The sequence below is a fragment of the Paralichthys olivaceus genome, chromosome 17 (assembly GCF_024713975.1).
Source record: "Paralichthys olivaceus isolate ysfri-2021 chromosome 17, ASM2471397v2, whole genome shotgun sequence".
NCBI lineage: Eukaryota > Metazoa > Chordata > Actinopteri > Pleuronectiformes > Paralichthyidae > Paralichthys > Paralichthys olivaceus.
In genome coordinates, this window is record NC_091109.1 from 429,230 (window position 1) to 457,109 (window position 27,880).

Sequence of the window (27,880 nt, forward strand, 5' to 3'; positions counted from 1 at the left end):
CAAAGTCAATGACGCCACTCCAGCCAATAAGAGCCGTGACTTTTACATCACGTGACACGTTTGACCAATGAGAGCGAGCGTTATCTTTAGTCCCACCCCCCTCGCAGCCAAACGTCAACATTGCACAGCTAGCTTGTCAGCAGCGAGGTACGTTAGCATGTAGCTCAGCGGTTCTTCTGCATCGTAACTTTTCAGAACCTGAAATAAGCGACATTAAAAAGCAGCTCGACGAAACCTTTGATTCCACGCGTGTAGTCGCGGTTCTCTTTCAGCTCAGGGTTCGTTTATTTTTCGCGTCCCGCCGCAAAGAAAAAGCGAATTAGCATAGGGAGCTAAATGAGCTGATTTCCTTATTTGCTCTATGCTATGCTAGCGTTTGTGTCTTTAACTCTGACTGGACCACGTGTTTACAGTGTGTTTCAAGTGTTGTGTCTCGTGTCGACAGGTCTCTGGGGGTGTGTGTGTGTGTGTGTGTGAGAGAGCATCATCCACATCAACATGAGCGACCTGTGGCAGGAGTGTATGGACCACTGTGTGGAGGTCACCAAGAAGGCAGGGAAGGTAAGCGGCTCTGCTGAAGACTTAGCTTCCCCCTCACATGACCTGGACACCGAATCATTCATGCAGTGTCTCCTCGTGTCCTGTCGTTTGCATCTATTCCCCGATCTCCTTTAGCAGATAGACCTCAATTGACAATGCAGAAATATGTGCATTTGTGTTTATATGTCTCTATATTCGTTTTTTCTTTTCATTTATAATTATTTGTAATGATGTTCATGGTTAAACTTTCAAGTATCAAGCCTCAATCACATTTCTTTGTCATAGCTGCCCAGTGTATCTGTTATCAGAATCAGCCCCTTATCATTCAGGCTGTACTAACAATAGCTTTAAAGATTTTTCCTCTGTGTTTACTGAGTTGTCAATCTAGTTTGTATGTCTAACCATAACCAACAGGCAAAATCAATGTGTGGTGCATTTATGTACAGGATGAGAATTATTATTTGCTTTCAGAACAATCAATGCAAGTTTTGGGACTTATGCGCTGTTTACACTTGGGCTTTGGAGCTTTACATCTAACCATCTCCGCCTGAAGAACATATAAAGGCAGAGGAAGGCAGTCATGCAAAAAAATAATCCCCTCGCTGATTGTTTTCGTTGCCGTGTCTTCGGCCAGATGATCCGTGAGGCGCTGGAAAAGGACATTGCCGTCATGCAGAAGAGCTCACCAGTTGACCTGGTGACTGAAACAGACCAGAAAGTGGAGCAGCTTATTATATCCTCCATCAAGGAAAAGTACCCCACACACAGGTACTTGACTTGACGTGGAGAAGTACTACATGCACTTATTAAATGTACTGTAGGCCATTAATGGGAAAAGGCCAGAGTTTACCACAGACCAGCTGTTTCATGTTTTTATTTGATATTTAATTTGACAACTGAATTACAGTTTTATATAATTAGGATGTTGTGGCTACTTAATGCTTTCTCCCATATTCTCATTCATCCAGCATTACACATTCTGATGTCATAAGCCACACACCATGTAGATTAAACAAACAAGCAAACAGAAAATAATAACTTACTAAATATAAAGTTTGATCATTTGTATTTCATTCATCAGTTAACTGTTGATTGTAAATACGAAACAATACAAGCCACACAAATGGTTCCAGGAATAAAGACTGGTGTAAAGATACTGGAGACTATAATTTACTTGTTGATTTATTTTTATACTTTCATTTAAAGTCTTAAATACTAGATGTGCACTTAGTGTAATTGTCGGTTGTAAACTATCCCAAGGAAATTCAAATACCCCAAAGTGACATTAAAAATACTGAATTCATGACCTCAGTGAAGTCCTCATTCGCTGCTGCTAGTATTTAAAGTTATAGCACATATTACAGAAACAAAATCCATTATTATCTATGTAGAGCAGGGAAGTGAGATCTAATTACAAGTCGTCACAGGAGATACTTTAATGTCAGGTGTCATCACGTCCTTGAAAGGTTTTAAATAAACTTGTTAAAACCTGCAGAAACCTTGGAGCATAGATACAGTTGGTCGACATCATCAGGTGAATTTGTTTCATTAATTTTTTGTGAAATGACTAAAATGAACATTTCTTTTCTGTTTGTTGTGATTTTAAAGCTTTATAGGTGAGGAGTCTGTAGCAGCAGGAGCACCAAGTGTTCTGACTGACGATCCCACTTGGATCATCGACCCCATTGATGGTACCACCAACTTTGTTCACAGGTACCACTGCCTGCGCTTAAATACCCTGAAAATGAACCACTGAGAAACTCAATACTGATTCTGCTCTGAAGTGGTTTTATCTTTGTAGCTGCTTAACTATTTTTATCTTTTAATTAGGTTCTCTCTAGGATTGTCCTCTCTGTCTGGGATAATTAGACAATGTAGATGAAACTGAACCGCTGATAGAAAGAGATTCCTCTGAGCTTTAACCTAAAGGGAGTTCATTAAGCTGATGTTTCATATTGTACATTTCTTTTGTGCAGGTTCCCATTTGTGTCTGTATCAATAGGCTTCACTGTGAAGAAAGAGGTAGGAGTTTTTCGTTTGTGAATCACATGTAAATGACAGTGTAGCGCCGGCACAGTGTCGTCCTCTATTTAAATGGCTGTTCTATTCTTAGCCGTCCTCCCACGCCACATTAATCACTGCTGTTTCCCTCAGATAGAGTTCGGTATTGTCTACAGCTGCATTGAGGATAAAATGTACACGGCCAGGAAAGGAAAAGGAGCGTTTTGCAACGGAGTTCCAATCAAAGTGTCTGGACAAGAAGGTAAATATTGATTCGGGCTGTGATGTTGCAGTTTGTAAAAAATCCACCAGGTGGAGGCAAACTCACAGGAAGAGGCTCTACTTCTACTAACAGCTCTGTCGATTCTCAAAGGCTTCATTTCTACATTTTAGTTTTTTTTCTTTCCACAGCCTAATATTTTATTTTGTTTTCCCTCCAAGATATTAAACAGTCTCTGGTGCTGACAGAAATGGGCTTCAAGAGCGATCCCGAGAAATTCAAAACCATGTTGGCCAACATCAAGACCATCCTCGCCATCCCTGTACATGGGTAAATATACACACATGTCACCAACATCTTAATCTTTTCCTTATAGTTGTAGTTGCTGGTAGTTTGAGTGCTTCACAATAAAATAATTCCTCATGGCTTAAATTCTTTTCGCAGCAAAATAACATTTACCTCTGCTAAGGACATTCTGTTTTCATCTCTTCTCTCTGTGTGTTAGCTGTGTTAGGCAAAAAGCTTATTTCCATTAAATTTTGAAGGGGTGACCCAAGGAAACTCTTTCTTAAAAGGATGATCCAGGAATTCTTTGTCACTCTTTTAACATGTCAAGGTAGAAAGGGCTTTAGCCTTGGCTGAGGTATTCACTTTCCAAGCGCCCTTCTCCTTTGTGTTTTTAGTCATTTAACACTCTGGCATGACTGTGGGAGAGTGAAAGTAAACAGAACAGGCTCCTCTTAATGAGAGAGACAAAAACACAAACGCTGGTTAACATGCACGCATCATTTCCTGTGAATCCCTGTTTGAATCCAACACAGGAAATACCAGGTGGCTCCGGTGTCCGTGTTCAGTTCCTGGCCAGGGAACCATTGTTGCATGTCGTGCCCCTCTGTCTGAGCCCATATTTCCTATCTGCTGCCATCACCAAATAAAGGCAATCTGAAACGCTGTAAAAGATACTGACCTTGATTGCTATCGGGGAAAAAAGTTTGAAAGTCATAAAAATTCAATGTTAGACGTCCACAAGAACTCAGTCAACTTGTACTCACCGATCTGGAAATCCGTGTGCTGTCCACTGCTGAGCAAACATCCCATTTCCATCCACAGAATTCGTTGCCCGGGCAGCGCAGCTGTCAACATGTGTTTGGTGGCTTGCGGCTCGGCTGACGCTTACTACCACATGGGCATCCACTGCTGGGACATGGCTGGAGGGGCGGCGGTGGTTACCGAGGCTGGAGGAGTGATCATGGACATTTCAGGTGAGTCACTGAGAAAATGTGAGCTCCTCAAACACCACCTGCTAAACTCAAGGCTGCTGAGTCACTGGATGAACTGATGATGGGTGGCAGGTGAATAAACTGCAGATTTTATGAATTATTTATCGTTACCAATTGTCATTATTGATTTTTATCTATTTTTCTGCTCAGAAATGCCTGAGAGACACAGGCAGGTAGGAGGTGAGGGCAGCTCCTGCTACTTTAAAGAATCACTATGCAACTTTTTACCTCATATATATCAGCTTGAAAATGATTTTGATTGTTCAGTGACTTGGAATATGGAGAGTGTTTCCTCTTTAATTCCCACTCCCCACCCTGTACGTCTGTTCTTCCTCTCAGTAACTTTGGGGAGCAGGAACGATCTCCTCTGAGTTGAAGAGTAAAGCTGAACTGTAGATCAGTTAAATAGACTCAGAAGTAACTGAAAACCAAAGTTTATCTCCAATATTCGACAAAATGTGAAGAATTCGAAACAGAGCTTGGTGGAATTGTCACAGCAGCAGCTCTTCTGGTTCAGGAATTCAGGTTCATCTTCGGTAGATGAAAACCAATTCATCGCTAGGACATGGACCCTGTCAGAATTAAACACTACGTGTGACTGCAGAGGGCGCTGTTGCTCAGTAAAAGTTACATAGTGTTGCATTAGATCGGAAGCAGAAGGACTTGAGAAATGTGATGTTCATTTTAAGCAACGCTGCCACTGATGTAACAGCTGCCCTAAATTTAGAAAGCTAAGAAATCTGTCAAAGATAATAACGTTGTGACAACAGGGTGACCACGTCATGACAAGACAATCTTCCCTTTGCATTCAAAATGTACGATAATAGAGGACGCACAGATGGTGTGGCAAAACTTTCGGACTCCGAGGAACTTTCCCTCCTCGCACTAATTGACGGTATATGAAGCTCAGAGCTCCTCTTCTCAAACTCTGATTCAGTTTATTAAGAAATTTAAAAATAAGAGACTGAGCGTGACCTCATGAAATCTGCTTTTATACAAACAAGCATCTCAGAATGAATATTTTCTGCTTGCATGGAAACTTCATTCAGCTCAGTAGATGCAGAATTGTCGACATTATGATGAATTAATTGTTTAATTCGTCCAGTGATGAATCACAAATATAATTATATTATTACAAAAATAAGATTTCGTTAACGTGAATTCACTTTGACTTCGCACAAAATAATATATTTGGCCTCACAGTACAAAGACAGTCGATAACTCGTCAGTAGCTTCAAATAACAGTGACGTTATATATATTTTTTTTTTTTAAAGATTGACAGGGGATTAAAAAGTCAGTATGTATTTTTATTATGATTATTTTTTCTCCTGCCTGCTGCCCGGCCTAGTTATTAAGTGTTTTTAAATGTTCTTGTGTGCTGCCATTACACACTTACAATACTATATAAAATACTAACAGTATTGGTTTTCCATCATACAGTACTTTCATACTTTGGACAAGTCGATCATGGAACAGGCATTAAACTGGTATTGAAAAGGTTTTAAAACGTCTTTAGTTTAACTTGGTGAACAGAAACCTCTCATCGTCTTTGACTGAGCTGAAACAAGTGAGTTTTCAGATTTGAGTCTTCTTATAGTGAAATATATATAAAACCTCCTAAAAACTAAACAATGGAATCCTATGAAACTGAGATTTATTCCACCAGGAAGCAAGAACTCAGGGACACAAGTTTCAGCTCAAGAGCTTGTGCTGCAATTTACAGTTTTAATTATTTTAACATTTATTATTCCACTCTCTTAAGGGCATTGGATTTTATACTCTATGATGTATATCAAGTGTATTTTTATTCTTGTCTATGATGAGGTGATGTTCCTCATTAAGACAAAGTCTTGAATCTTATTTTTTCATCTTCATTTCCTTGTTTTAATCCAACGAGAAGTCATTTTGAAAAGATGTAAAAGAGAAATGAAGCAAGTCATGTGGTGGTTTATTCAGGTTATTACTAATACATCGTGAAGGCTGCACAAACTTGTCATCCTTACTTACCGTGAGTTTCTCTCTTCACCAGGCGGACCATTTGATCTGATGTCTCGGAGGCTGATCGTGGCGAGCAGCAGGGCGATAGCAGAACGCCTCGTGAAGGAGATCACTGAGTTCCAAGTTGGCCGCGACGACACGGACCAGCAGTAAACTTCAACACTCTCATCAGCTGTATTGTATTTATCAGGTCAGGATTCTGTCTTTGCCTTAAGAACCAAAACTATGAACTTACCTCTGAAGTGTTTCAACACTCGGTGCTTAGATTTTCGTTCTTCTCTCTACTTCACTTTTAAATCGCAGACATTCACAGATTCATACTGTCTATTCAAATGGGACTTATTGGGACTCTTGTGTTTGTAATCACCTTGCTCATTTTCATTATTTATTATTTATACTTAGTTATATAAAGGATGTAACCAGCAAGGAAGTATGTTTGAGATACATCTTGGGTATTTGCCTTTTATTAAAAGGACAAATTAAGTATGAAATGGGGAGAGAGAGTGGGGAAGGGGACACCGGAGTCTGTGTGGTAGTGATCGTGGAGTAGAGGCGAGATATTGGGGTCCCTCTGATTCGTGCTCAACCAATTCTGAGTGAGTCTTTGCTTTAAATAATATAATCAAATAACTAAATAAAACCAAACTCTGTAATGGGAACTACCCAAAACGTCACAAACCAGCTTGAGACAAATGTATTTGACTTGTGTTTTGACCTTTAAGTTTGGTTCGTGTCTCCTCTGCTGACATGGAGGAGGATGGGTTTAACGCCCATATTACAATCAGCCACAAGGGGGCAATCAAAATGATTTGGCTTCACGTGAGCGGAGCGGTCATGTCTATGGTCACAGCACTATAGGAAATAATTGTAATACAGAATGTTCCACTTTTCATATCAGTGATATTGTTTCTATTCTTAGGTTGATCGTATTTGTATGTGTTTGTAGATTATTCCATAGTGATTATACATCATTTATTTTATTGCCACGACGAGTTTGCACTATAGCTCATGTAAGAAACATTGTGTATATACAACCACTGTATTGTATAACTGCTTCTCTATCACGTCCAATATACATCGGTGGTGTTTTTAAAAATCTGTGCAGTATGTTCTAAGGTGTTTTAAAGGTGAATTTAAAGATAGCAGCAAATAAAAAAGGACACTTTGAGTATCTCCTGCTTTCACCCAGCCTCTCATTAACACGCCACATGTACATGGATGGATTCATGTTATTATAGCCCTGCAGAGACCGGTGTCAGCATGCATGCACACGTTAGCTGTAACAGTTCCCCTGGTGGCATAACTTCTTCTCTACTGGAAGACTTTCCTATAAAATTCACTCCCCATGTTCTCAAGCCTGATATAATCTACAACTCTTTTAGAGAATGGAAACCATTCATCCTGCTCCTAAACGTCTCATTGACATCCTAATACCGGCCTGCGTCTGACAAGTGTTCCAGACATAAATAAATGTCCATATTCGCTTTGACCTAGAAAAATGATAAACTGAAGTAAAAAATGCCTCCTGCGGCAAACAGCAAACCAAATAAAGAGAAAACAGGCCTCTGACACTCCATATAACACCAGGAAAAAAAGGCACAGACTGCTCCTGTGGTGATTTAGTGGTAGATAAAGCATTTGCAGCCGTTATACCATGTTAAATCTCTGCTGCAGTTCCCCTGCCCTTTCAGTCAGTGCTGCAGATGCTGAGTTCTGCTCTCCACGGACCGCTCTCTGTTTTTTTCAGCTCGTGTTTGCTGATGGCTAACAAATGGTTTTAAAACACTTCACTTGAGCAGACCAGGCTCTTCCATGTTGCAGCCCCCTCCACAGAAATCAATGGTCCATGTTAGTCTGCAGCGGGGGGGCGCGGGGGGTTCAGACGTAATCACCAGCGTTTGGGATTGATTTCCGGAGTCAGCCAAGTGAAAGCAGAGTCCTCCTCTGTCAACAACCACCTTTTTAAACCGTCAGCTGCTCAGCAAATCTTTTCACATGGTTCTGTTTCTTGATGTTCTTTTAACTTGTTTACAGACTCGATGATTCCACCAAGAACCAAACCCTAAGTACATTGTGCTTTTGAAAACTGGCTAGGCTGTGTTTTCCTGCTACATCCCAGAATTAGCCCTCAGAGATTTGAGTCGGGCTCCGTAGATATTTCTGAACAGCTTTTGTTTGGCCTCCATTAAGATTCTCTATTGTCTTTTCTGTTTCAATTTCTTTTTTCAGTTTCACATCCTGATATGTCTTCATATGTGCTCAGTCTTTGGTCTCGATTTTCTTTTACATCACTTTCAGTATATTTTTAGATATGCTCTTGTTATGGTGTTTGGGATGTTATTCTTTCAGTTGTTGCATCGATGGTTATTGAATGGATTTCCATCAACTGTTGTCCAAACTCTGGTCCCCTGAGGATGGATCCTACTGTCTTCGGTGACTGTCTCATTGGACTATTGAATGCATTGCCCCGACATTACATTGTCATATTGTTAATTTTAAATAATGTTCTTTTGCATTCTTCAGATTTCTTTATCTTTGTTTAAAAGCAAACGTATAGAATGTGACACTAATTACACACAGTCACGCAAATATAAAGAAAGTTTTAATAACATTTCTGATTCATTTTGGTTCTTTAGAGCTACTTTAATTTAAAGTAGTAATGGGTCTACAGATGGAAACATTAGTGGCTCAATCAGTCAATTGTTTAGGATTTCTGACAGACATTCATGGTCTCTTGAGGATGACTTCTATTCTCTGCGGTTGAATGAACCGTCTCAACAACTATTGCCGTGAAATTTGGTGCAGGCATTCATGTTCCTCTTTGGATGAACTGGAATAACTTTGGCTGCGTATCCGTGGCCCCTTGTTGCTCCTGCTCATCTTGAGGTCGCACCGGTGACCTTCAGCAGCTCCAGACTGGTGGCAGGCTTCAGTCACAGCTGCGACTCCAGAGAACCAAACATCCAAACATCCATCACCCCCAGATAAATTATTCATAATGGACCTGCCAGGGAGACAGCAGCACTGATGTATTTGTTTTGCTTGTCCTATTACTTCTCTCTGTCTGTCTCCCAACGTTTGAGAGTGCTTCGTATATTTGGTGCACAGCCGGGACAACAGGGTGACAACTGCTCTCCTGCTGCTCTCAGTCAAACAAAACTTTCAACAAATCCCCCCCTCCATGACGCCCCTTCTGATCTGTTCGATCCAACAGAGCTCTTTTTTATTTCGGCTGCACAGCGTGTGCATCCTTCCAGGGAGTAAGGTAATAGGTTGACGACGTCTTCTGCCAGTTTTATCTCCATCCAACCAAACTGTTTCCATGTGAAGGTTTGTAACTGGATCTGCTATGATTCTTAAAAACATTTTAATGGTGCAACAGCAAACAGGCTCAGGGCGTTTCAACACACTTAAGTTCAAGTTATGCAAGGTGTGGTTGTGAATGAACTTCGTGTCTGAACGAGCCCCGGACCAGGACTGTGCTGCGCAGACATAAGAATCAGTCCACATAGAAACCTAATACACATATTTGGTGTTAACCTGTAATTCTGTTTTAATGACTACTTCTTCTTCGGCATGAAACCTTCTGTGTTCTGTATTCCTGGGAGTAGCATCAAAGACTGAAGTACATTTTATTATCTGTTTTTTAAGAGTAGCTGCTATTAATTTTTAGCTTCATCATATCGTTGTCATTTATTATTTCCTCCTCTTGCAGAGCAGGAGAATTAGAAACGAAGTTACAAAACAAACAACTGCTGCAGGAAAGCAGTTAAGATAGACGTGCAAATCTAGATCCACATGCTTTTAGACCCGAGCGTGTGCAGTATTTACTTTCATTGCTATTGTCAAGACTTGATCCAACTTTTAGGCGGCACAGTGAGAGAACGGGCATAATCTACACCAACTCACCAGGGGTTTTTTCCAAGTATTTTCCGCTAGTGGAATACAATGAAAGAACATAAGGGGAGAGCTCAATAGCGGTGAAACTGTCAGGAAATATAAAACTGGCAGGAGCTTTGTTAGTCATGCCAAATCTCATGTGAGAACTAAAGTCAGGAACTGGAATGTTCGCTTTGCTTTCTCAGAGAAAAGAAAATGTTTTAGTTTCACCTCAGGAAATCTGATTTAGCTCAACATAAACTGACATCGACACTGAGAGGCTGGAAGTTTTCAGCATTTTGATCTCAGTTCATGTCACACGCTGTATGTACGGATGATGCGTCTGTCCCATTTCTGGATTCCACTGGATGTTTCAGCGGTGCGCACACTGCTGGGCGTGTCCTCCTGAGACAGCTCCTCAACCAAGTCATTGCAGAGGAATTAAGAAGATGCTTGAAAACTTTCCACTCACTCATGCGACCACTGCATCTGAAGTTGCTGCATGTCATTGCAGGCCGAGGGCAGAATGTTTTTCTTTTTTCCTGTGAGGAAACACGTGAGGGCGGTGCTAGTACTTTTCCCACCGTGTTGTAGCAGCTTTTTTTTGTCAGGTTCCTCATCTTTACATTGAGGAAACTTAAAGTGAAGTTCCTCAAAAGCAGGTGCACTTGCATCAAGGACCCACACCTGACGACACCTCCAGACTTTGGCAGGTGAGTTTCTTTATTTTCAGCTTTGCGTTGACGATTCATGTATGTGTATTTAAGGTGTACAGGTGTATGTTCATCTTAATATCAAATACGTTGTATAATAAATAATATATATTTCATTTATCTCCAAAAACTCATAAAAAAAAGCTTCCACTCTACAACACATGAATGATTAATTAAAGTAAATTAAGAAAATGACTCGTATGAAGACTGGCAGTGAACCAAAGAGTTTGATCTGTCACAGCAGACTCCAGCAGGTTCAGGGTTCTTGTCCTGAAATAATAACACGTCTGCTGCAGACGAACCCACATTGTCTGTAAAGAGACAAACTGGTTTGTCTTCAGTGTTATATAATGTGATAAAAACCTGTGAGGTGAGATTTTAAGAAGTGGATTGTTGGCTCAGTTTCATAAACTGGACTGAGACAACACCATCATGCAGATCTGAGAAGTATTTGTCCCATTATTATATTTTCTGTCCCCGTCAGTTATTGTCACTCAATAAAATCTTTTTGCACAGTTTCCTCTCATCAGTTACCAAACCTCAGAGAGGAAGTGATGGAAAATGTTGATAAACTCGTCTGAGTGGCCGTGAATTTGCACTTTCTGATGAATTTCAGATCTCTTGTTAATCCCTGGGTTTTACCTCTCAGGCTGACAGATTGTACCTGCAACCTCCGATCAAAAAAAAAAAAAAAAAACAGATGCTCACACCATGTTTAAGATAAAGACCTGTTACAAAGACGAAATTATTAAATGCAGTTAAAACACATTTCTTCTGCAACGTCAGTGTTTCTGACTTAAAAAAGATCAAGTTCTGTGGTTGTAATTTGAAACAATCAGCAGACAGCAGCTGCAGGGGAAGTGTTTCATAACCCATTGTGTCGTAAGAGAGATGTTTGATCGGTCTCAGATCGAGGGGCGTTAACGCCTATGTCTGGCATGCCACTCATTTGAGCTGCTTCTTCTTACATGCTGTGTGAATGACACACGACACGTTTACACTTTTATATATCTGTGATTGTTTTTAAGCAAATACTATGTTTTTTGCAGCTGTCCTAAACCAAGAAGAAGAAAAATGGGTGAACCATGGCAGAGAGAATATGAGTTTGCTGTTGAAGTGGCGAGAAAAGCCGGAGCAGTAAGTTACAGCATGTGGATTTAGTTTTTCTCTGGAGTTTTCAGCATAAAGTTATTTTCCTTCCAAATGTGTGTACATTTTGCATTTGGATGATAATAATAATAATACGTCTATGAAGCAGGAGAAGAGCTTGTTAACAATCCACTATTTCTTTTTAGGAAATTAGAAAAGCTGGAGACAGTGAAATCAGAGTGATGACAAAAAGCTGCACTGTTGATCTTGTCACAAAAACTGATGAGAGAGTCGAGAAAATCATCATCGGATCTCTGAAAGAAGAATTTGGAGAAGGAACACACTGGTAAACACACTCACACACACACACACACACACACACACACACGTGGACTCATATGAATCTGCATGTTTCAACATTTCTCGGACTTATCTTGATAACTGGTCCTCTGGTTCGTCAGTTTCATCGGGGAGGAGTCGGTGGCGAAGGGCGAACCCTGCATCTTAACTGACAGACCCACGTGGATCATAGACCCAGTGGATGGAACCACAAACTTCGTACATGGGTAAGATGAGATTTGTTCAAACCAAACTCAGCATCACAACGAACATTCAGAGTATGTACATGGTGAAGTATCATCGCAACTTTTAACCTCTCACTTTTTGAGCTGTAGTTTTTTGGGGTGTAAAAAAAAATCCAATCCAAGTATCGGCCAAAATGTCTTTGTGAGTTTCACGCCAGCACAGTTATCATTTCTTAAACCCGACCAGTTCATCGTTTGATAAAAACTGGTCGATATGAGTCTTTTCACATTGGATGCACAACTCGTGCTCTGCTTGTCTCCCAAAATGAGGAAACTCTATTCTTCTTTTTTCAAATATTCATTAATCCTCTAACACGCAGCTACTTGATAATTAACCCGGATACTTGTTAACAGATTCCCGTTTGTGGCTGTGTCGATTGCCTTCGCAGTCAATAAGAAGGTACGTCACATCAAGCAAAAGATAATCTTTTAAGGAAGTAGTTAATTGGTAGTGAAAACATGAACTGATGTGTTGTCAGCTGGAGTTCGGTGTGGTGTACAGCTGCCTGGAAGACAAGATGTACAAGGCGAGGAATGGGAAGGGAGCTTTCTGCAACGACGAGCCGATTCAGGTGTCTGATGTCACAGGTGATGTTTGTGTCTTTGTGTTCGGTCTGATGTCTCTAAACCGTGTTCCAAACGTAACGCTGGCTGTTTGACTCGCTTCTGTCGCAGAGATCAAAAAGTCCATCATCATTTCTGAACATGGATACGACAGGACTCCAGAAAAAGTAAACAAGATTTTCTCCACCATGCAGAAGATCCTGTGCATCCCCGTGCATGGGTGAGTGGTCTCACATCGCACACACTGACTTTCACATTGTGGACAAAACAAAACGACACTGAAGGACTTTCAGGCAACAGTCATAGAAATGTGTAATTCCTGTGAAACTGCACAGTTTAATATCCGATATGAACACAGTACACATTGCATCAGTCTCTTCTATAGTACAAGTATTGTTCAGCAAAGATTTGTGGTTTTATTCACTGTGTAAAGTTTAAATCTGCTGCATCTCACAGGAGAGTTTTTCTGAGACAGAGACAGGATTTCAGCAATTTCCTTAAAAATGCCGATTTAGTGTCAAAACTGCTCAGAGGATCCCGTTTGTAGCTCGAGAGAGAAAAATGGCTCCAATATTTACTGCATTGACAATGAGGCGAAAGAGTCTCGTCGTAATCTGCTCATGTTCGCTTCTCCCATCGGAGTGAAAGCAAACCTGCTGAAGTGGAGGGGCAGTGGGAGGAGCCCACGTGACTCTGGTCGGTCTCTGGTGTGAATTACTGCTAATCAAAGAGTTTATTCTCTTAAACAAAGCAGAATGACAGTCAGTAGAGCGAACACCTCCCCGAAGGCCCCGCAGTCGCCTTCCATTCTATCAGTCTGCACTGAATTGCACACAATCAAACATGTCAGTCCCTTAAATGTGCCGGTTTGCTCCCTGCCAACAGATGGAACTGTCAAAATAAATGAACATGTTTATGAACATGCTATCTTGTGGTAGCAGTGGTAAATAAAGTGACAGAAACTTTGACCAGATCTACGCCAACATTTCTGTCTCGGCCCACGAGTGAAAACAAACTAGTTTCCGCAGCGTCGTGTTTACCTTTATTCTCTCCATCACCCCAACAAACTTAAAACCTGTGTGCTAAGCTCCTGCGGTTGCAGCTCGCTGTCTCGGTCGGTCACCGTAGCCGATTCAGATTCACTCATCTCTGGCTGATCTGTCCCGACAGGCTCCGCGGATCAGGGACAGCTGCCACCAACATGTGTCTGGTGGCGTCGGGGGCGGTGGAGGCCTTCTTTGAGATCGGGATCCACTGCTGGGACATTGCTGCTGGTGCCGTCATAGTCAAAGAGGCCGGAGGGTTGTTACTGGATGTGGATGGTGTGTATGCGTAACACTGTGGTTAAAAGTAGAAGCAGCTCTTTGATTATCCCTCTTAACAAAGCCTTTGTTTGATTATTTTTTTAAGGGGGGCCGTTTGATTTGATGTCTCGACGGATGGTCTCAGCAAACAACGACGTTATCGCGAAGCGCATCATCAAGGAAATCGAAATATTCCCGGTGGTGAGGGACGACGCCCTGGTGCCCCAAAAATGAGAATATTCTTTAGCCCTGAGTCGACAATGAATTTCCAAACGCTTTGCAAGATGTGAACAAAAGTGGAAACTGTCGCTGTGTGTGTGTGTGTGTGTCTCTAAATAAAGTTACTGTGCTGATCATCTTAATTTGCAGGCTGTGGATTTTTCACTCCCAAGAAAATGATTTCAGCTCGACTGAATCGACCTTCAGGTAAAATTTCATTACACTCCTGTGATTTGTCTGTTGTTGAAGCGGAGAAACAGCTGCAGTTTTGCACTTCACACTTTTACATCTGCATAATGTCTTTTCTCTGTGGCTGTTTGAGTGTACGTCTGATGCTCCACGTCCTCGGAGACATTTGTCTCGGTTAAATTAGTGTGAATGTGGACACACCAGTCGCACTATAGTTTTACTGTTTCCTCACACTTTCAACTTTTTTATCCGACAGATTTTAACCAGCTGGTTCAGGGCAGCTCTCATTACTTTTGTCTTTATTAATTCGTCAGTTAGCAGGATTACCCAAACACCACAGGACGTAGTATCACAGAGCACGGTGGAAGGATGTGCGATGGAACTCTTTAAAATAATTGTAGGATCTTTTCATTGATTTAGGGAATAATTCAAGGATCTTGATGAATGAGGCTTTTATTTGTGACTCCTGCAGATCCAAATAAAAATCTGGATCGAATTTAATGTGGTTTTGTAAAGAGACTGTTGGGCCTTGGTTGAGGTGCTCGCTCTCATTCAGGTTTCTTTTCTTCTGCCTTTTTTTATGTCGCTTTATTCTCCAACCAATTTGAAAACCTTCAGCCCTTTCACAACATTTCTACTGTTAAATTTCTTCTTTCAACTTCTCCTACTGTGTTATTACTACAAAATCCTTTTTTTAATGCAGTTTTTGTGGTTCGGTCGCCAACAACTCCTGCATATTTCAACCGATTTCAACAATTATGAAGACGTTCAGCTCATTCAGAACATTTGTCTTTACTCAACTCTTCATACTTTTTTATTATATTCAGCTTCTTCTGCATTCTTTAGATGTTTTATAACGTGTGTGTGTGTGTGTGGGCAGCATCTAGAGTAGTGATGTCATGCAAGGACGTGGTGACATCATCCCATTCCTCTGATCGTGGGGGTGTGATGTCATCTCGTCCAACAGGATTTCACTATCACCACAGATTTCAGGACAACCAGTCTGAGACTGATGCTAATTTCTACTGGATTTCCAATCAGTGGATTTATTTCTCCTCATGTGACTCTAATGTGTAATTATCTGATGGAAATGAGTGAAACTCTGCCGGGGTGATTACCCTCATTAGAGGCAACAGTCCTTAACTCTGAGTGAAGTCGGCGCTGAAGTCACTTGATAAACACCGGCCCTGTCGAGTGTCTTATAATTTACTTAGTGTTAACGTCACCATGTTGCCTGAGAGCCTCTATTTCAGGGTTACTGCTGTTTACACAATTTATGACACTCAGCAGCGTTTTCCACTAGAGGTCAGTAATGCCTCAGCAGACAGATGAGGTTCTCAAGATGCTTTTATTTTTGCTCAGATGATTGAACTCGCTGATTTTCTTACATTTATTTAAATTCACCTTCTTGCCTACTTAAGGAGGAGTCGCTCTGAATAGATTTACGCTGTGTAAACACTTTTTCTTGCCTCCACGTGAGAAGGAAATGATCCCAAACAAGGATTTTCTTGTTTTTCTGTTTTTTATTTCTGAACTGTGAATTAACCACTGGCTTCAGGATCAGTCAGGAAGGAAAAACATAGAGAAGATAAAGCTGAGCGTGCAACAAAGAATGGAACAGCAGCAGCAGCAGCAGCAGCAGCAGCACAAACAGCAGGAACACCAACGACCGTGGCAGCACTAACAGCAGGAGGCTCGGTGGTGGGGTTACGGAGTCTATAAACGTGTTTGAACTGATGCCTTTGAAACATAAATAAGTGTAATTTCTGCATATGATTATGCTTCAGCACAGCTGCAGTTGCTACAGATGCTGCTCGTCCGTCTTTCTAACCAACAAAATCTAACTCCTCATACTTTTCTGCATCAGATGTGGGATATAAAGCTGTTTTTATTACGTGGGGGGGGGGGGGGGAGAAGTGCTGCAGCGGAGCAGGACACATTATTATAATGGTTGCAAATCCACTACGTCTTTAACATTTGCTCGAACTTGCCTGAAGTGCCGGTTGACTGGAATCTGCCTCGCAGGACAATACAGTAAATGTCACAGGGGTCAGAGCGCCACACGCAAGTTCGTAGAAAGTCAATTTAGCATATTTAGTAGAAACTAAATATAACTTTTCATAATTCAAGGACATTTAAAGAATTGATTAGCAGCTCTGCCTTGTGATCTTTTGAACCTTTTCGACCTGATAAAAAAAATCTGCAGTTCGCCTCAGGACCACATTGTGTAACTTTGAAAATTGAAAAGTTGCACTGAATTATATGTTGTTATAAGTTCTCAACAGGAAAGTTATGTAGGAACTGACAAACAAAACAGCACGGAATGTTTTACTGAAGAGTTTTAGCTCGGGTTGGTAACCCTGGAGAAGATCGTAAGAGATACATCCCGCCCCTTCCCATCAGCCCCCTCGTCACAGCTCCGCCTCCAAAACGCACAAAATCGCACTGATAACTGCTAGACAACTTTCTGTGACTCGCTGGCTAACTTCTGGCTATTTTTGCGCAGTGAGAGAACGGGCAGGCAGATCGATAAGTGACGGACAGCCAATCATTTCCGTCCTGCAACTTTATATTTTCTTACTTGATTTATTGATGGTTATCGGGACGTAAAGATGATTTAAACTTACCGTCCCTACCTTTAAGTAATTTTATGTTGTTTGACTCATTTTGTCTCATTGTAGCCGTTTTGCATCATTTTCTATCTGTTAATGTCAATTTGGGATCGTGCCACGTCTTATTTTTCCACCTTTTGTGCATTTGCGACACAGTGGGGCAGCGAGAAGGTTCTATATTTGTGAACATTGTTTGCCTCTGTGTCGGCCCAGTGACTGGTAATCTGTCTGCCCGATATCAACAGGGATTTGACATTAGGATAAACTGCAGTCGTACCCTTGCAGTTCAAAATACAAATCCATTTCACAGTCTTTGATTCGTCGCAAAAACTCCACCTGACAAGTTCACAAAGTATTTCAGAGTTGAAATGAACTTCTCTCTCTAGCGTAAATGTCTTTAAGAGTTTCTACAGTGATATTTACAGAGTTTTACTCAGTAAAAGAAAAATCAATATCAAGTGTGGCTGTCTCCCAACGCAAATGCTGTAACGGGCACTGTCTCCTCCGACATTAGGCCAAGTTAGTAATTTGTTGGTGTTTTGATTGCCCGACTGAAGCTGCAGTTTGTGTGCAGGTGATTTTCAGCTCCTCTCAGGTCCCGTCGGATCCAATCACAATCTTGGACGAACCCCAGACCTGGAGCAGTCCCACCAAATAAATGCAACTCTCTCAGCAGCGCATTCTCACATTTTGAGAGGCACGAATGATTAATAGTGCAGCATGTGACCAATTCATTAATTGGCCGAGCATTTCAGCTCCACTCTCCATGCATCAATGTTGCAGTTGTCTCTGCTTGGTGGGAGGTGAAAAATAAGGAGCAACTCAGTTTGTAGAGCAGCCTCCATCATTTTTCATTATAGTGGTCGTGGGTAGTGTGCCGGTGGTTTTTGAAGAGGGTGACATGGCAAAAAATAGAAGAGGTAGAGGGCTGGTGGCAGAGGAGGTTAAAGTTAAACAACTGCAACGCAAGTTGTAGCATGGAAAAGACAAAAAAAAGCTTCTTTAATTTCACCCATGCTCCTTAATTAACATGGAGGAGGCAGGATTTATACTGAAGCCAGCCACCAGGGGGCGTCCAGATGTTTAGGCTTCGCTTTAGGGAGCTGTCATGTCATCTATCTTTATCTCAGACTGTACAAAAAGATGCATGAGCCTCCACTTCCTCAGCTTGTACAAGAATTATGTGTTTCGACGCCATTTGGAGCCGGAGTGTGCAGAAGTGATCGAGGAGCGTCGCTGCAGGACACGAGCTCGACCAAACTAAAAAATGAACCAGGGGGTCACCGAGATCAATTGGCTTCACTTTTGAGGAGCTGTCATGTCGTCCATCTTTTTGTGCACGACTCAAATAACAATGGGGCTTTGCTTATTTTTTAATCAGTTCTTCTATCTGCCATGCAACAGTTATTGTACAGGGGTGAATCGTTTAATGTCATAATATTTGGAGGATGGAGGAAGTTTTCATTCGTCAAAACGTTTGTTAGCAAAGGCGGCAGAACGGAAAATACAAATAAAAGTATGGATGGAAAAGATAATCACAGAGCCGATTCTACTCTGAAAGCTTTACTTTCTTTTCCATGGAAAAGAGGAATTATTCAATCATTCAATTTGTAAAAAGTATACATGAAGCTACATGTTTATAATATACATGTCCACATGTATAAAGCAAACAATAGTGCAGAGTATATATATTATATTCTTCAATCAATAGTGCTGCGAGGTGAAGAGAGCAGAGCGATAGTTTAAGACACAGTTGCTGCTTGATTTCCTAATTGAACACAGTTAGGATACCCCCCCACCCCCCTCCCCCCCAGGATATCCACTAAGAGTCCACTTTTTCTGCTTCAGTAGAGCCAGAAACAAAGCACGACGCAGGAGATTGACTCTGCAGATCCTGTGAGTCCGGCACGAAACCACAGTAAACAGCAATCGGCATAATCAAAATGGAAAAATCAGGAAGCCTTTAATTTCTGCTTGTTACCATTAGCTGTCATCATTAGGTAACAGGAGCTGGAGGCTGATTTCAGTTCAGGATAAAAAACTCTATAGAGCCAGTTACATTTGACATGACCTCCAGAGAACGTCTCTGGAGAATATGTCCGTGAGCTGGAGATTGTCCGGGTGTTGTTGACATGTCTTGTTTGAGTTTAGGTCAGGTTCGGTCACATCGGCAGGACGATATACTTGATTATTTCACCCCACGTTACTCTTCGTGCCTGTGATCGGGGAAAAACATCTGGCCCGGGTCGATTTCTTACGATTAAAAGCAGCCGGGTTCGGGTCGGTATTGGTTAGTCTCCTCTGGGACTCTGTGGGACTCCTTTTCCTGCTGAATCCTCACATGGGCTCACTCAAGACGTTCTCCGGACATGTTACGAGGCCGCTGGCAGGAAAAGTTCTGGGAAATGTCCAAAGCAACTGATTTCGGTCATTTATTTATTTAATTTCGGGACAATGTCTGGAGTTCAGTGCATGTTTGAAAGCATCTCTACAGAGGGTTATTATCACAGAGCTGGACTTCCATTGCTTCCTCTGTCTGTGCTCTTCCCTCCGACTTTCTTTGTCAGTCAGCGTGAGTCATGTTATGCAAAACTTCTGATGCAAAGCCAAAGAAATTAACTCGTCCTGGCCGGCAGCCATATTGACTCCCAGTCCCAGTTGTTTTTGATGCACTATTACGCTAATAAAAAAGTTGTGACACGTTTCATCAGAGCTGAACTTATGCGTTTCCACCCGGAGCCGATCGATGTTCATAACCCTCCTTGAGGAAATGAGGGAACAGTCCGGACACTGTAATGAAATCCGAAGCTGAAAGTTTTATGAGACGCGGCGTGTGAGTGGGTGTCTATCAAAAGCTGCTCAAAAGTGGTTAATCAATAGGGATATTAACGTCAAACTCGCACACAGATATAGACAAAATCAATGGCGATAATCCTAAGTAATAGCTCTCAAAGCCTTTCTTACATTTATTCCAACAGATTTTTTTTGTCCCTGCGAGGTTCCCTTGACGTATTAATTGCTCTCCTAAGTGCTCTCTTTTCTGAGCACTTTGATTAATCTTCTTTGTCTTCCCTGTCCATCATTATCGATCTATTAAACACACACTTAATCTTTGCTTTTTAAAACCCCAGTTTTAATTACATCTGCTGACGCTGGAGTTTTCCTCTAAGCGAGCACATTTTCTTGCCCTCTCCATCGTCGCAAAACAACTTGTCACCTGTCCACACGTGTTACAGCCTCGGGAGTTCTTCCTCCTCAAGTGCGAGTGCAGCAGTATGTGCGTCGCATGTATGTGCATCCTCTCAGTAAATTACCCTCCTCCAGCTGTGTGCAGGTCGGGCCGCCACTGCTTTCTCTGTGTCATTCGAGATGTTTGAGATGCGAGGACGAGGAATCGATACCGTTGCCTGCTGCTTGTGAAGGCATCAGCAATTAGCACTTACAGCTGTAGACCAGTGACAGATGGATCAAACTGCAGTGGGGGTGGTGGTGGGGGGTGTTATTAGTTGCTAATTTGACAAATAATATGCAAAAATGAACCAACCTCACCTTTGCACTTTGAAACTTTTAATTGACACCAAAAGATCTGGACCAATTAAATGCTGTCGAGGAGTTAGAGAAGAAGTTCATTTGTAATGTTTGTTACAGATCTCATGAAAATCTACGATGAATTAAAATGGTTCATAATTACTGTGCATGTATTTGTTGAATACATTTTTCTCAGAGAGGATTTGTGTAATTTCAGGTCGCTCTTATCACACTGGTGTTCAAGTGTTCAATTTTCTGCTAAGTTTGATTCTAATTTGTTGTTTGATTCTGTAATAATGGAGCGAAACGCTGCCTGTGCAAGATTCCGGCTTTAAAAGTTATTCTTTTTTGATTTAGGAATTATCTTTGAAAAGAATAAATAGGGGACACATAGTTTTTGGAGGGTTTATTATCATCAATGATTTGTTCTGAAAAGCTCAAGCGTTAAAAGGCTCGATTGCTGAAAAGTTTTATACAGTCAACGTTTTCTGATCCTCTTCTCTTCAACAAATCTGTCTCTGAATTTCAAAAGCGGTCGGTCACCCGGAGATAATTCAGCGAATGATAAACAGCGTGACGGTGCACTCACAGGGTCAGGGTAGGATTTTTTACTTTGTTATTTAAACCAATTGAAAACACTGTGACAAACCAAAACATATATTTGGTGACAAACACAAATTACTTCATGTCAAAATACCGCTGCAAATTTTTATTTTCCAATCCATCCTTGTGAATCTGGAAAACCGCTCATCCATTCACCTCTGAATGTGGTGGGTGGGCTGCTGCAGGGCCACCGGCGAGACCGTGTCACCCATGTGTCACCCGACAGTCACCGCTTTCCCCGACTCCTGAGAGGAAACGCAGCACGGGGGGGGGGGGCGGGGGGGTTATTACGCACGGGGAGTGACCACGGCTCGGCAGCGGGGCGACCCCTGAAGGGAAAGCATTCATGCATTTGAATAATCTACAGCACCAACTCACACATTTGCATATCTGGGCACTTCCAAGTCACCGGGGCACAGTGATTCACTTCCCTGTGCCAGACTGTGTTGTTTCTGGTATGAAACAGGATGGGTATTAAGCTTGTTTGAATTCGAGTTCCCTCATGAATCTTGAAGGCCTCCGTGTAATAAAGAAAAAAAATAATAAAATAGAAAGCGACGCCGCCAGACTGCAGAATTACTTTGCTGTTTCATTCGGAGACGTCAGAGACGGCTGGGAAGTTTTGTCCACAAGGAGTTACCTGGCACGGCTCTAAATTGTGAAGAAGACTGACATGACTGTGAATTCAACAATTGCCAGTTCGAGTGTATAGAGAGGCGGTGTGGTGTGCAGTGAAGCAGCCCCTCCATGCTCGCTGCCTCTTACCCACCTCTCATGGATCCTGTAATGGATACAGCCTCTGAAGGATTTAGAGGATATCCAGCTACTCACCTGTTAAAATAGAGCGTGGATGTAAGTCTATCCGCCGGCAAACTTTGACAACGTGCGGTTTTTCGGCTGCAAGCAAATGGTCTTGGGGTTATTTGTTGTCACACGTGCACTGCGCACAATACAAAGTAATTCAATCTGTACTGTTACCTTTTGTGATGTTGTTGCTGCAGCTCTCTGCTGTTTATTCAACACATTTTCTCTAATGAACGTGGAGCGTTGGAGCGGCGATATCCACCAGCACGCTGCTCTGAATCAACAGAAACACTGTGTAGCCGTGCACTCACCAGTGAGGTTAATGTGAGGAAGAAGAAGAGGAGCACAGAGGAGCTGCCGGAATGAAAGATGTTAGTCTGCCACAAAAGCAGTGTGCTCCTGTGTGATAGACTGGCAGACCGTGCTCGCTCAGTATCCTGGGGAACACACAGGCTACTGTCATACAGTCACTTTTGCTTTTCCTTTTTTGAGCAGCTCCTCTCATTTTCTGAAGCCGACGGAGGGAGAGGCTGGTTTGGATTCTTGGAGCAGACCCAGTTAAGTCTTGTTAGGCTGCTTGTGTCTGTGAGGGTTTATGGCCTGTGTCGAGCAGAGTCCACGATCAACTATCATGACACAGAGGATAACAAGAAAATGTTTCACTGGATGGATCCACTCAGCTGAGTGTGTGGGAGAAGCTGCTTTTGTATAATGACATTGAGGAAAGCATCAGGTCTGTGCCGGAGGTGTGAATAGGAGCTGGGCCACAGTTCCATGAGTATAAAGACTCGATCGTCACGTACACGTGATTAGCAAACATCTCTGTAGCTCGCTGTTCCCGTCTTTGCACGTACAGTCAGAAACGACGTCTGTTCCTCGAGCACGCAGCATCGCTTCGACCGGCTGCGCGCCTTCCGACTTTTTTTTGACTTGGCTTGCGTGGCTATCTCAACATGGACGAGCTGGAGGCATGAGTCTGAGAACGGATCCGTCTCTGCAGACATCTGTATGACCTCTAAATAATGAGCTGCCATGGAAATGGCTCCTGGAGGGAGACTGTTGGTAAAGACGAGACATTCTACAGGAAACTGAAGAAAAACTTTTCTGTTTGAGTCTCTTCTTCTCGTTTGCATTTTTTTTCCGGAGTTGTGGTTTTATTTTTTGCACCTTGAAGGGAAAGACGCCAGTATGAAAGGGAAAGCTGTCGATGCAATGACCGAAGTGTCACACATAACTGTTGCATGATAATTATGCTTCAGCCTCCTCAAAGAGGATTTCCTCTTCTTTCAAATTCCTACAATTAATAATGGCATCAGACGTATCTCAGAAAATGAAGAGTTGGCAATGGATGTAAACTTACACAGAATCTCCCGTTGTCAACATTCTTCTCTGATAATAGGTTTGCATGCAGCCTCCACTCGACTGATTCCAGGCTTCACATCGTTGAAGAACCTCGCTGCAGGGATCTGCTCTTATTCGCACACATCAGCGTCGACCACTGAGGTCAGAGGTGGTCGATGAAGCCTGGTTTAGAGTCGGCGTTCCAGTTCATCCCAGAGGTGTTGGATGGGTTTGAGGTCAGGACTGTGGGTCAGACCAGTTCCTCCACACCAACCAGGGGAGTCTTTTTCTTTATTGGCTCGGCTTTAAGCACAAGGGTTTGTTCCTCAAACTGTTGACATAAAAAAGTTGGAAGCAGTTTTCTCTTTACTGGAACTATGAGGCCTGAAGGAATAACAAGAATGAACAAATATGTATATAAGGAAAACAAAAGAACCTGGCAACCTACTTTTCAATTTATAGTTGTAGATTCATATATTTACAATTTAAAAGAGGAAAAGAAATATATATAAACAGTTGAAATGGTTTCCGAACAAACAAACACACATCTATAAATCCAGACAGAGAATATGTTGTTTTCTTCTTTCCCCTACTTCCTCTTCTCTTCCTCTTCCTCACCTCCCACACTCTTCCATCTCTGTGGAACAAATATTCACTTAGTCTCATACACACACACACACACACAGAAGGCTGATACCTGTAATACAGATCAAAATAACATCATTACGTCAAACTGAGGAAGAAAAAAAAAAAAGTGAAAATAATCCGACAATACAACAACAAGGCTGCTGCTGGTTTGTCAAAGACGGAAAGAGAGAGAGAGAGATGGAAATGATATCGTTGGGTAATTTTTTTTTTTCCTCCCCTCGCTTTACAAGACATAACAAGACAGACGAGACGTGATGAGACAAGACGGACAAGACCAGACAAATCGGGCAGATGGGACAGGCTGCACATTGTGTTTTCTTGAAGGATTATTAGAGTAGAAGGAATAGAGGAAAAAAGAATAATGCAAAAAAAAAAGGGGACAGACATTGAGAATATTAGTTCTCTTTAGTAAACGGCCCCACATGTTGACGGGATTGGTTTCTGGTGATATATAAATCCCTGGTTTTTCTGAATGTACGTTTTTGAGACAGTTGTCGCTACTATGCAGTTCAGATAAGAAAAGAATACTCTCTTAAGAAATCAAATATTCGGGCCTGTTAAGATTAAAACGTTAATGGAGCAGTTCATTACAACCAGTATTTTTTTATATTTATATTTTTTAGTTTTAAATAACCATGTGACAATTTAAGTGAAATAATTTACTTATATAGTATAGTGCGCAAAACAGCAACGAGATAGAGAGAGAGAAAAAAACGGTGTTGTCATATCTTGTAAAGCTGTGCACACACGTCGCCCACACAACACATCCTGCTGTAGCATCATGGTAACAGTCTCTGTACAAGAATTTTAAAAAATGTAGCCGTAAAACATGACGAGTGCAGAGTAAATTTTCAGGTCAGAGGTGAAACACAGAGCCAACAGGAGCAGGATGCTTCCCCAATAAATAACTAATTTCTCTCAGTGGCCGGTTACTGTTGCTTGGATACTGTGTGATTCTAATTAGGAGTTGTGATACATATGCGATCCTGTTAACCTCGCTTTCTCACACTTTCTACGCTATTTCAGTTCACCAGCCACATTCTGTGAAGTGATGAACGCCACGGATAAAACTCACTTCCTCAAATCACGGCCTGAATCGCAAAGAAGGTGGATAGAAGCTCAGTTTGTGGGCGGATCTGCGTTTTAAGGGTCATGGACTCACAACCTCTCTGTAGCTACCTAACTCCTGCTTGTTATTTTTCAAATTATGGCACCACATGATTATATAAAATCACCATGGTGCATTACTCAACCACTTTTTTTTTTGCAGACAATAAAACTCCTTTATATTTCCTGAAAGCCTGAATGGTACCTCTGGGACCTGAGCTCTTTTAGCAATTAGGATAGCTGAACTCTACCAGAGTCTGCTCTTTGAATTAAGTCCCCCTCCCCTCTCCGTCAGGCCTCTCGCTGGGCTGATCCTGCAGGCTAATTGGCCTCTGGGTTGATGTGCAGTGTTTACCAGCGGCCCTCTGGGAGCTGGATGAACTGGTAGAGGGGAAGGGGTTCTGTGGTTCCCCTACCATCAGCCCCGGCTCACGGCATGGACCGCTAGTCCTTATTAATGTCCCCCGCAGCGTCTGGTCAGGACCCAGGCTTTAGCTTTCAGATAAAGTAAAAATACTCGGAGTTCCTGCTAGGTTACTTGAAGAACAGTGCGCCAAGAAAATTGAAGTAAACAAGCAAAAACTACGAACCACTGATTACAGACCTCAGAAATGAATTATGTGAAAATTGTTTTTCTTTCTTTGTGATTGTAGAGTCATGAGAAATACTGCCAGTGTGGAGAGGAGGACAAAGCATAGAACAGGCTTCAAGGTTTGAGAACAGGCTGTTATTTGTAATTAAGAAGAAAAGGCAGAGCAAATATATTTGTAAAATACGTTTCATACACAAGAGCAGAAGGAATTCTCTTCATGAAAAACATTACACAAAAAATAAGACATCATGCTATCTCTTTTTTCCTTCACTGGCTAGCATGCTATAACGAGCACAAATTCTATTTATTCCAGAAATGTATGTAAATTACATGAGATATATTTCTTGATAAAGTTTTGATTCTGAAGCATCTTTAGTTTCTGTGCGTGGGAACAACAAGATTACGGAGCGGAGCCTTGAGCAGACATCTTTTTTTTGTCCTGCACACAACTCAAGGCTGAAAAATTGTACTTTGAACTACTTAAACATATTTAGACTTATTTGCACTAAGTGAGAAATCAAAGAAAAGGTTGAGAAGCATCCTCTGTCATGACGGATCGGTCCCCTGGTCCGCGCCAGAATTGAATGGATTCTTGTTTCACCTATTCCAAATCCTTCCGCCACATGTCGTGGTAATCCGTGCATTTGTTTTGCTGTAATCTTGCTCACAAACAAACAACAAACAAAACATAACTTACTCTGCAGATGTGTTAAGGTGAGGGTGCAGAATTTTAAATTGCATTTATATTTCAGAATAATTTCAGCTCAATTTGTTAGAGCTGAAGAATATTCTTGGACAAGATCTTAGTCACAGTAAAATTATATACAATTAAAAATCAACTCACGTTAGAAAATGCAATCACAATCACAACAATACCATCGACCCTCGGTGTGAAACCACAGTTTGTTTATTTCACGAGCTTTTGCAGCAAAATTCCAGACAAATCCCGTTTGTTTATTTTTTCATTTTGACACAAGTGCTCGTTTCACAAAATTTCAGTAGACCTGAGTCCAATTAAAGCTAACGAATTCTGATCAGTGTTTTCTGTTTATCTGTCAACTTCTCGAGAGGGGAGAAAATCTCCATCTGTTATGTTTGTGCTCCCTTCTCTTCTCAAACTGGTTCTGAGTGCGGCTAGATTGTTAGTGGTTATGAATGGGACACACCGAGGGAGAGTTGTTGCCTCCAAAAATGCTTTAGAATCGCACTGTCTGTAAATTAAGCAGACACTCGGTCTCAAACGGGCATTTGTTTCAATTATCTAGATGCAGCGAGAAGCTGTGCCACTCTGTGCTTTCCTTGAATCTCCTCTGATTGGATGAGAGGCCAGATGGGAAGCACGGCAAGCGGAGAGACGGAGAAAGGGATGGAGGGAGGGAGAGTTGACAAATGCGCTCATGGTGTATGGCATTCAGAGTGGCTGATACAAATCAATTACACATAAATGCCATGTGCACCAAAAGAATGCAAAGGCTTTTCAGTCACTTTGGAGTCAACTGAAGAGCCCTCGCCTGAGTATCAGTGACCTTGTTCTGAGTCAATCTGAAAAGTTTTTTTGTTCACCTTTTAAAAACATCTTTTCTGAAACATGTGACTGACTCGTGTTTCCTTCCGGATCAATTGTTTAAGCGTTAAAAAGCTCAGGATTTCAAGGACTTCATTTTTTAAAACGTATAAACCAACACAAAGACATTTTTAAAATGAGAAAAGAGAAAATCGGTTTAAGCCATTATTCAGCAATGGGATATCTTGGAAGGGAAAGAAACTCGTGGTATACTGAGCAAGAGATCTTCAACAATGTCGCAAAGGAGACAGAGGCTGGAAAACACCCCAAACAACAATCACTGACATCTCCGTTAACGCAGGGCAGGGATGAAGCTTCACAATCCAGTGTTGGAAGAAACTGACTCTTGCACACGTAAAATTGAGATGATCTGACACAAAAGGTGCTAAACTGTTTGACACACGTCGAGATGCTAGTACGAGAAAAAATCATTATACTAATGAATTCTGTAGTCTCGTCTTATGTATATAATTTGATCTTACACCAAAACATCTTCAGTG

At 41.7% G+C, this 27,880-nt stretch overlaps 2 protein-coding genes across 3 annotated transcripts; both read left to right on the top strand.

Annotated features, from left to right (window-relative positions):
• The first annotated feature begins 101 nt into the window (after nucleotides 1-101).
• LOC109629891 (inositol monophosphatase 1-like) lies at nucleotides 102-7,213 on the top strand. 2 transcript variants are annotated; one of them, XM_020087878.2, is made up of 9 exons: nucleotides 102-147; nucleotides 446-561; nucleotides 1,175-1,308; nucleotides 2,149-2,253; nucleotides 2,517-2,562; nucleotides 2,695-2,803; nucleotides 2,983-3,091; nucleotides 3,872-4,023; nucleotides 6,072-7,213. In XM_020087878.2, the coding sequence occupies exons 2-9, from the start codon at nucleotides 499-501 to the stop codon at nucleotides 6,191-6,193; spliced, it is 840 nt and encodes a 279-aa protein (XP_019943437.1). In that variant the 5' UTR covers nucleotides 102-147; nucleotides 446-498; the 3' UTR covers nucleotides 6,194-7,213. The 2 variants fall into 2 exon arrangements, with proteins under 2 accessions (XP_019943437.1, XP_019943438.1); XM_020087879.2 differs by having other exon boundaries at nucleotides 120-278.
• Nucleotides 7,214-10,095: 2,882 nt separating this feature from the next.
• Nucleotides 10,096-14,535, top strand: LOC109629594 (inositol monophosphatase 1-like). The gene is made up of 9 exons (XM_020087353.2): nucleotides 10,096-10,632; nucleotides 11,682-11,769; nucleotides 11,928-12,067; nucleotides 12,183-12,287; nucleotides 12,660-12,705; nucleotides 12,785-12,893; nucleotides 12,981-13,089; nucleotides 14,040-14,191; nucleotides 14,280-14,535. The coding sequence occupies exons 2-9, from the start codon at nucleotides 11,707-11,709 to the stop codon at nucleotides 14,405-14,407; spliced, it is 852 nt and encodes a 283-aa protein (XP_019942912.1). The 5' UTR covers nucleotides 10,096-10,632; nucleotides 11,682-11,706; the 3' UTR covers nucleotides 14,408-14,535.
• The last annotated feature ends 13,345 nt before the right edge of the window (nucleotides 14,536-27,880 follow it).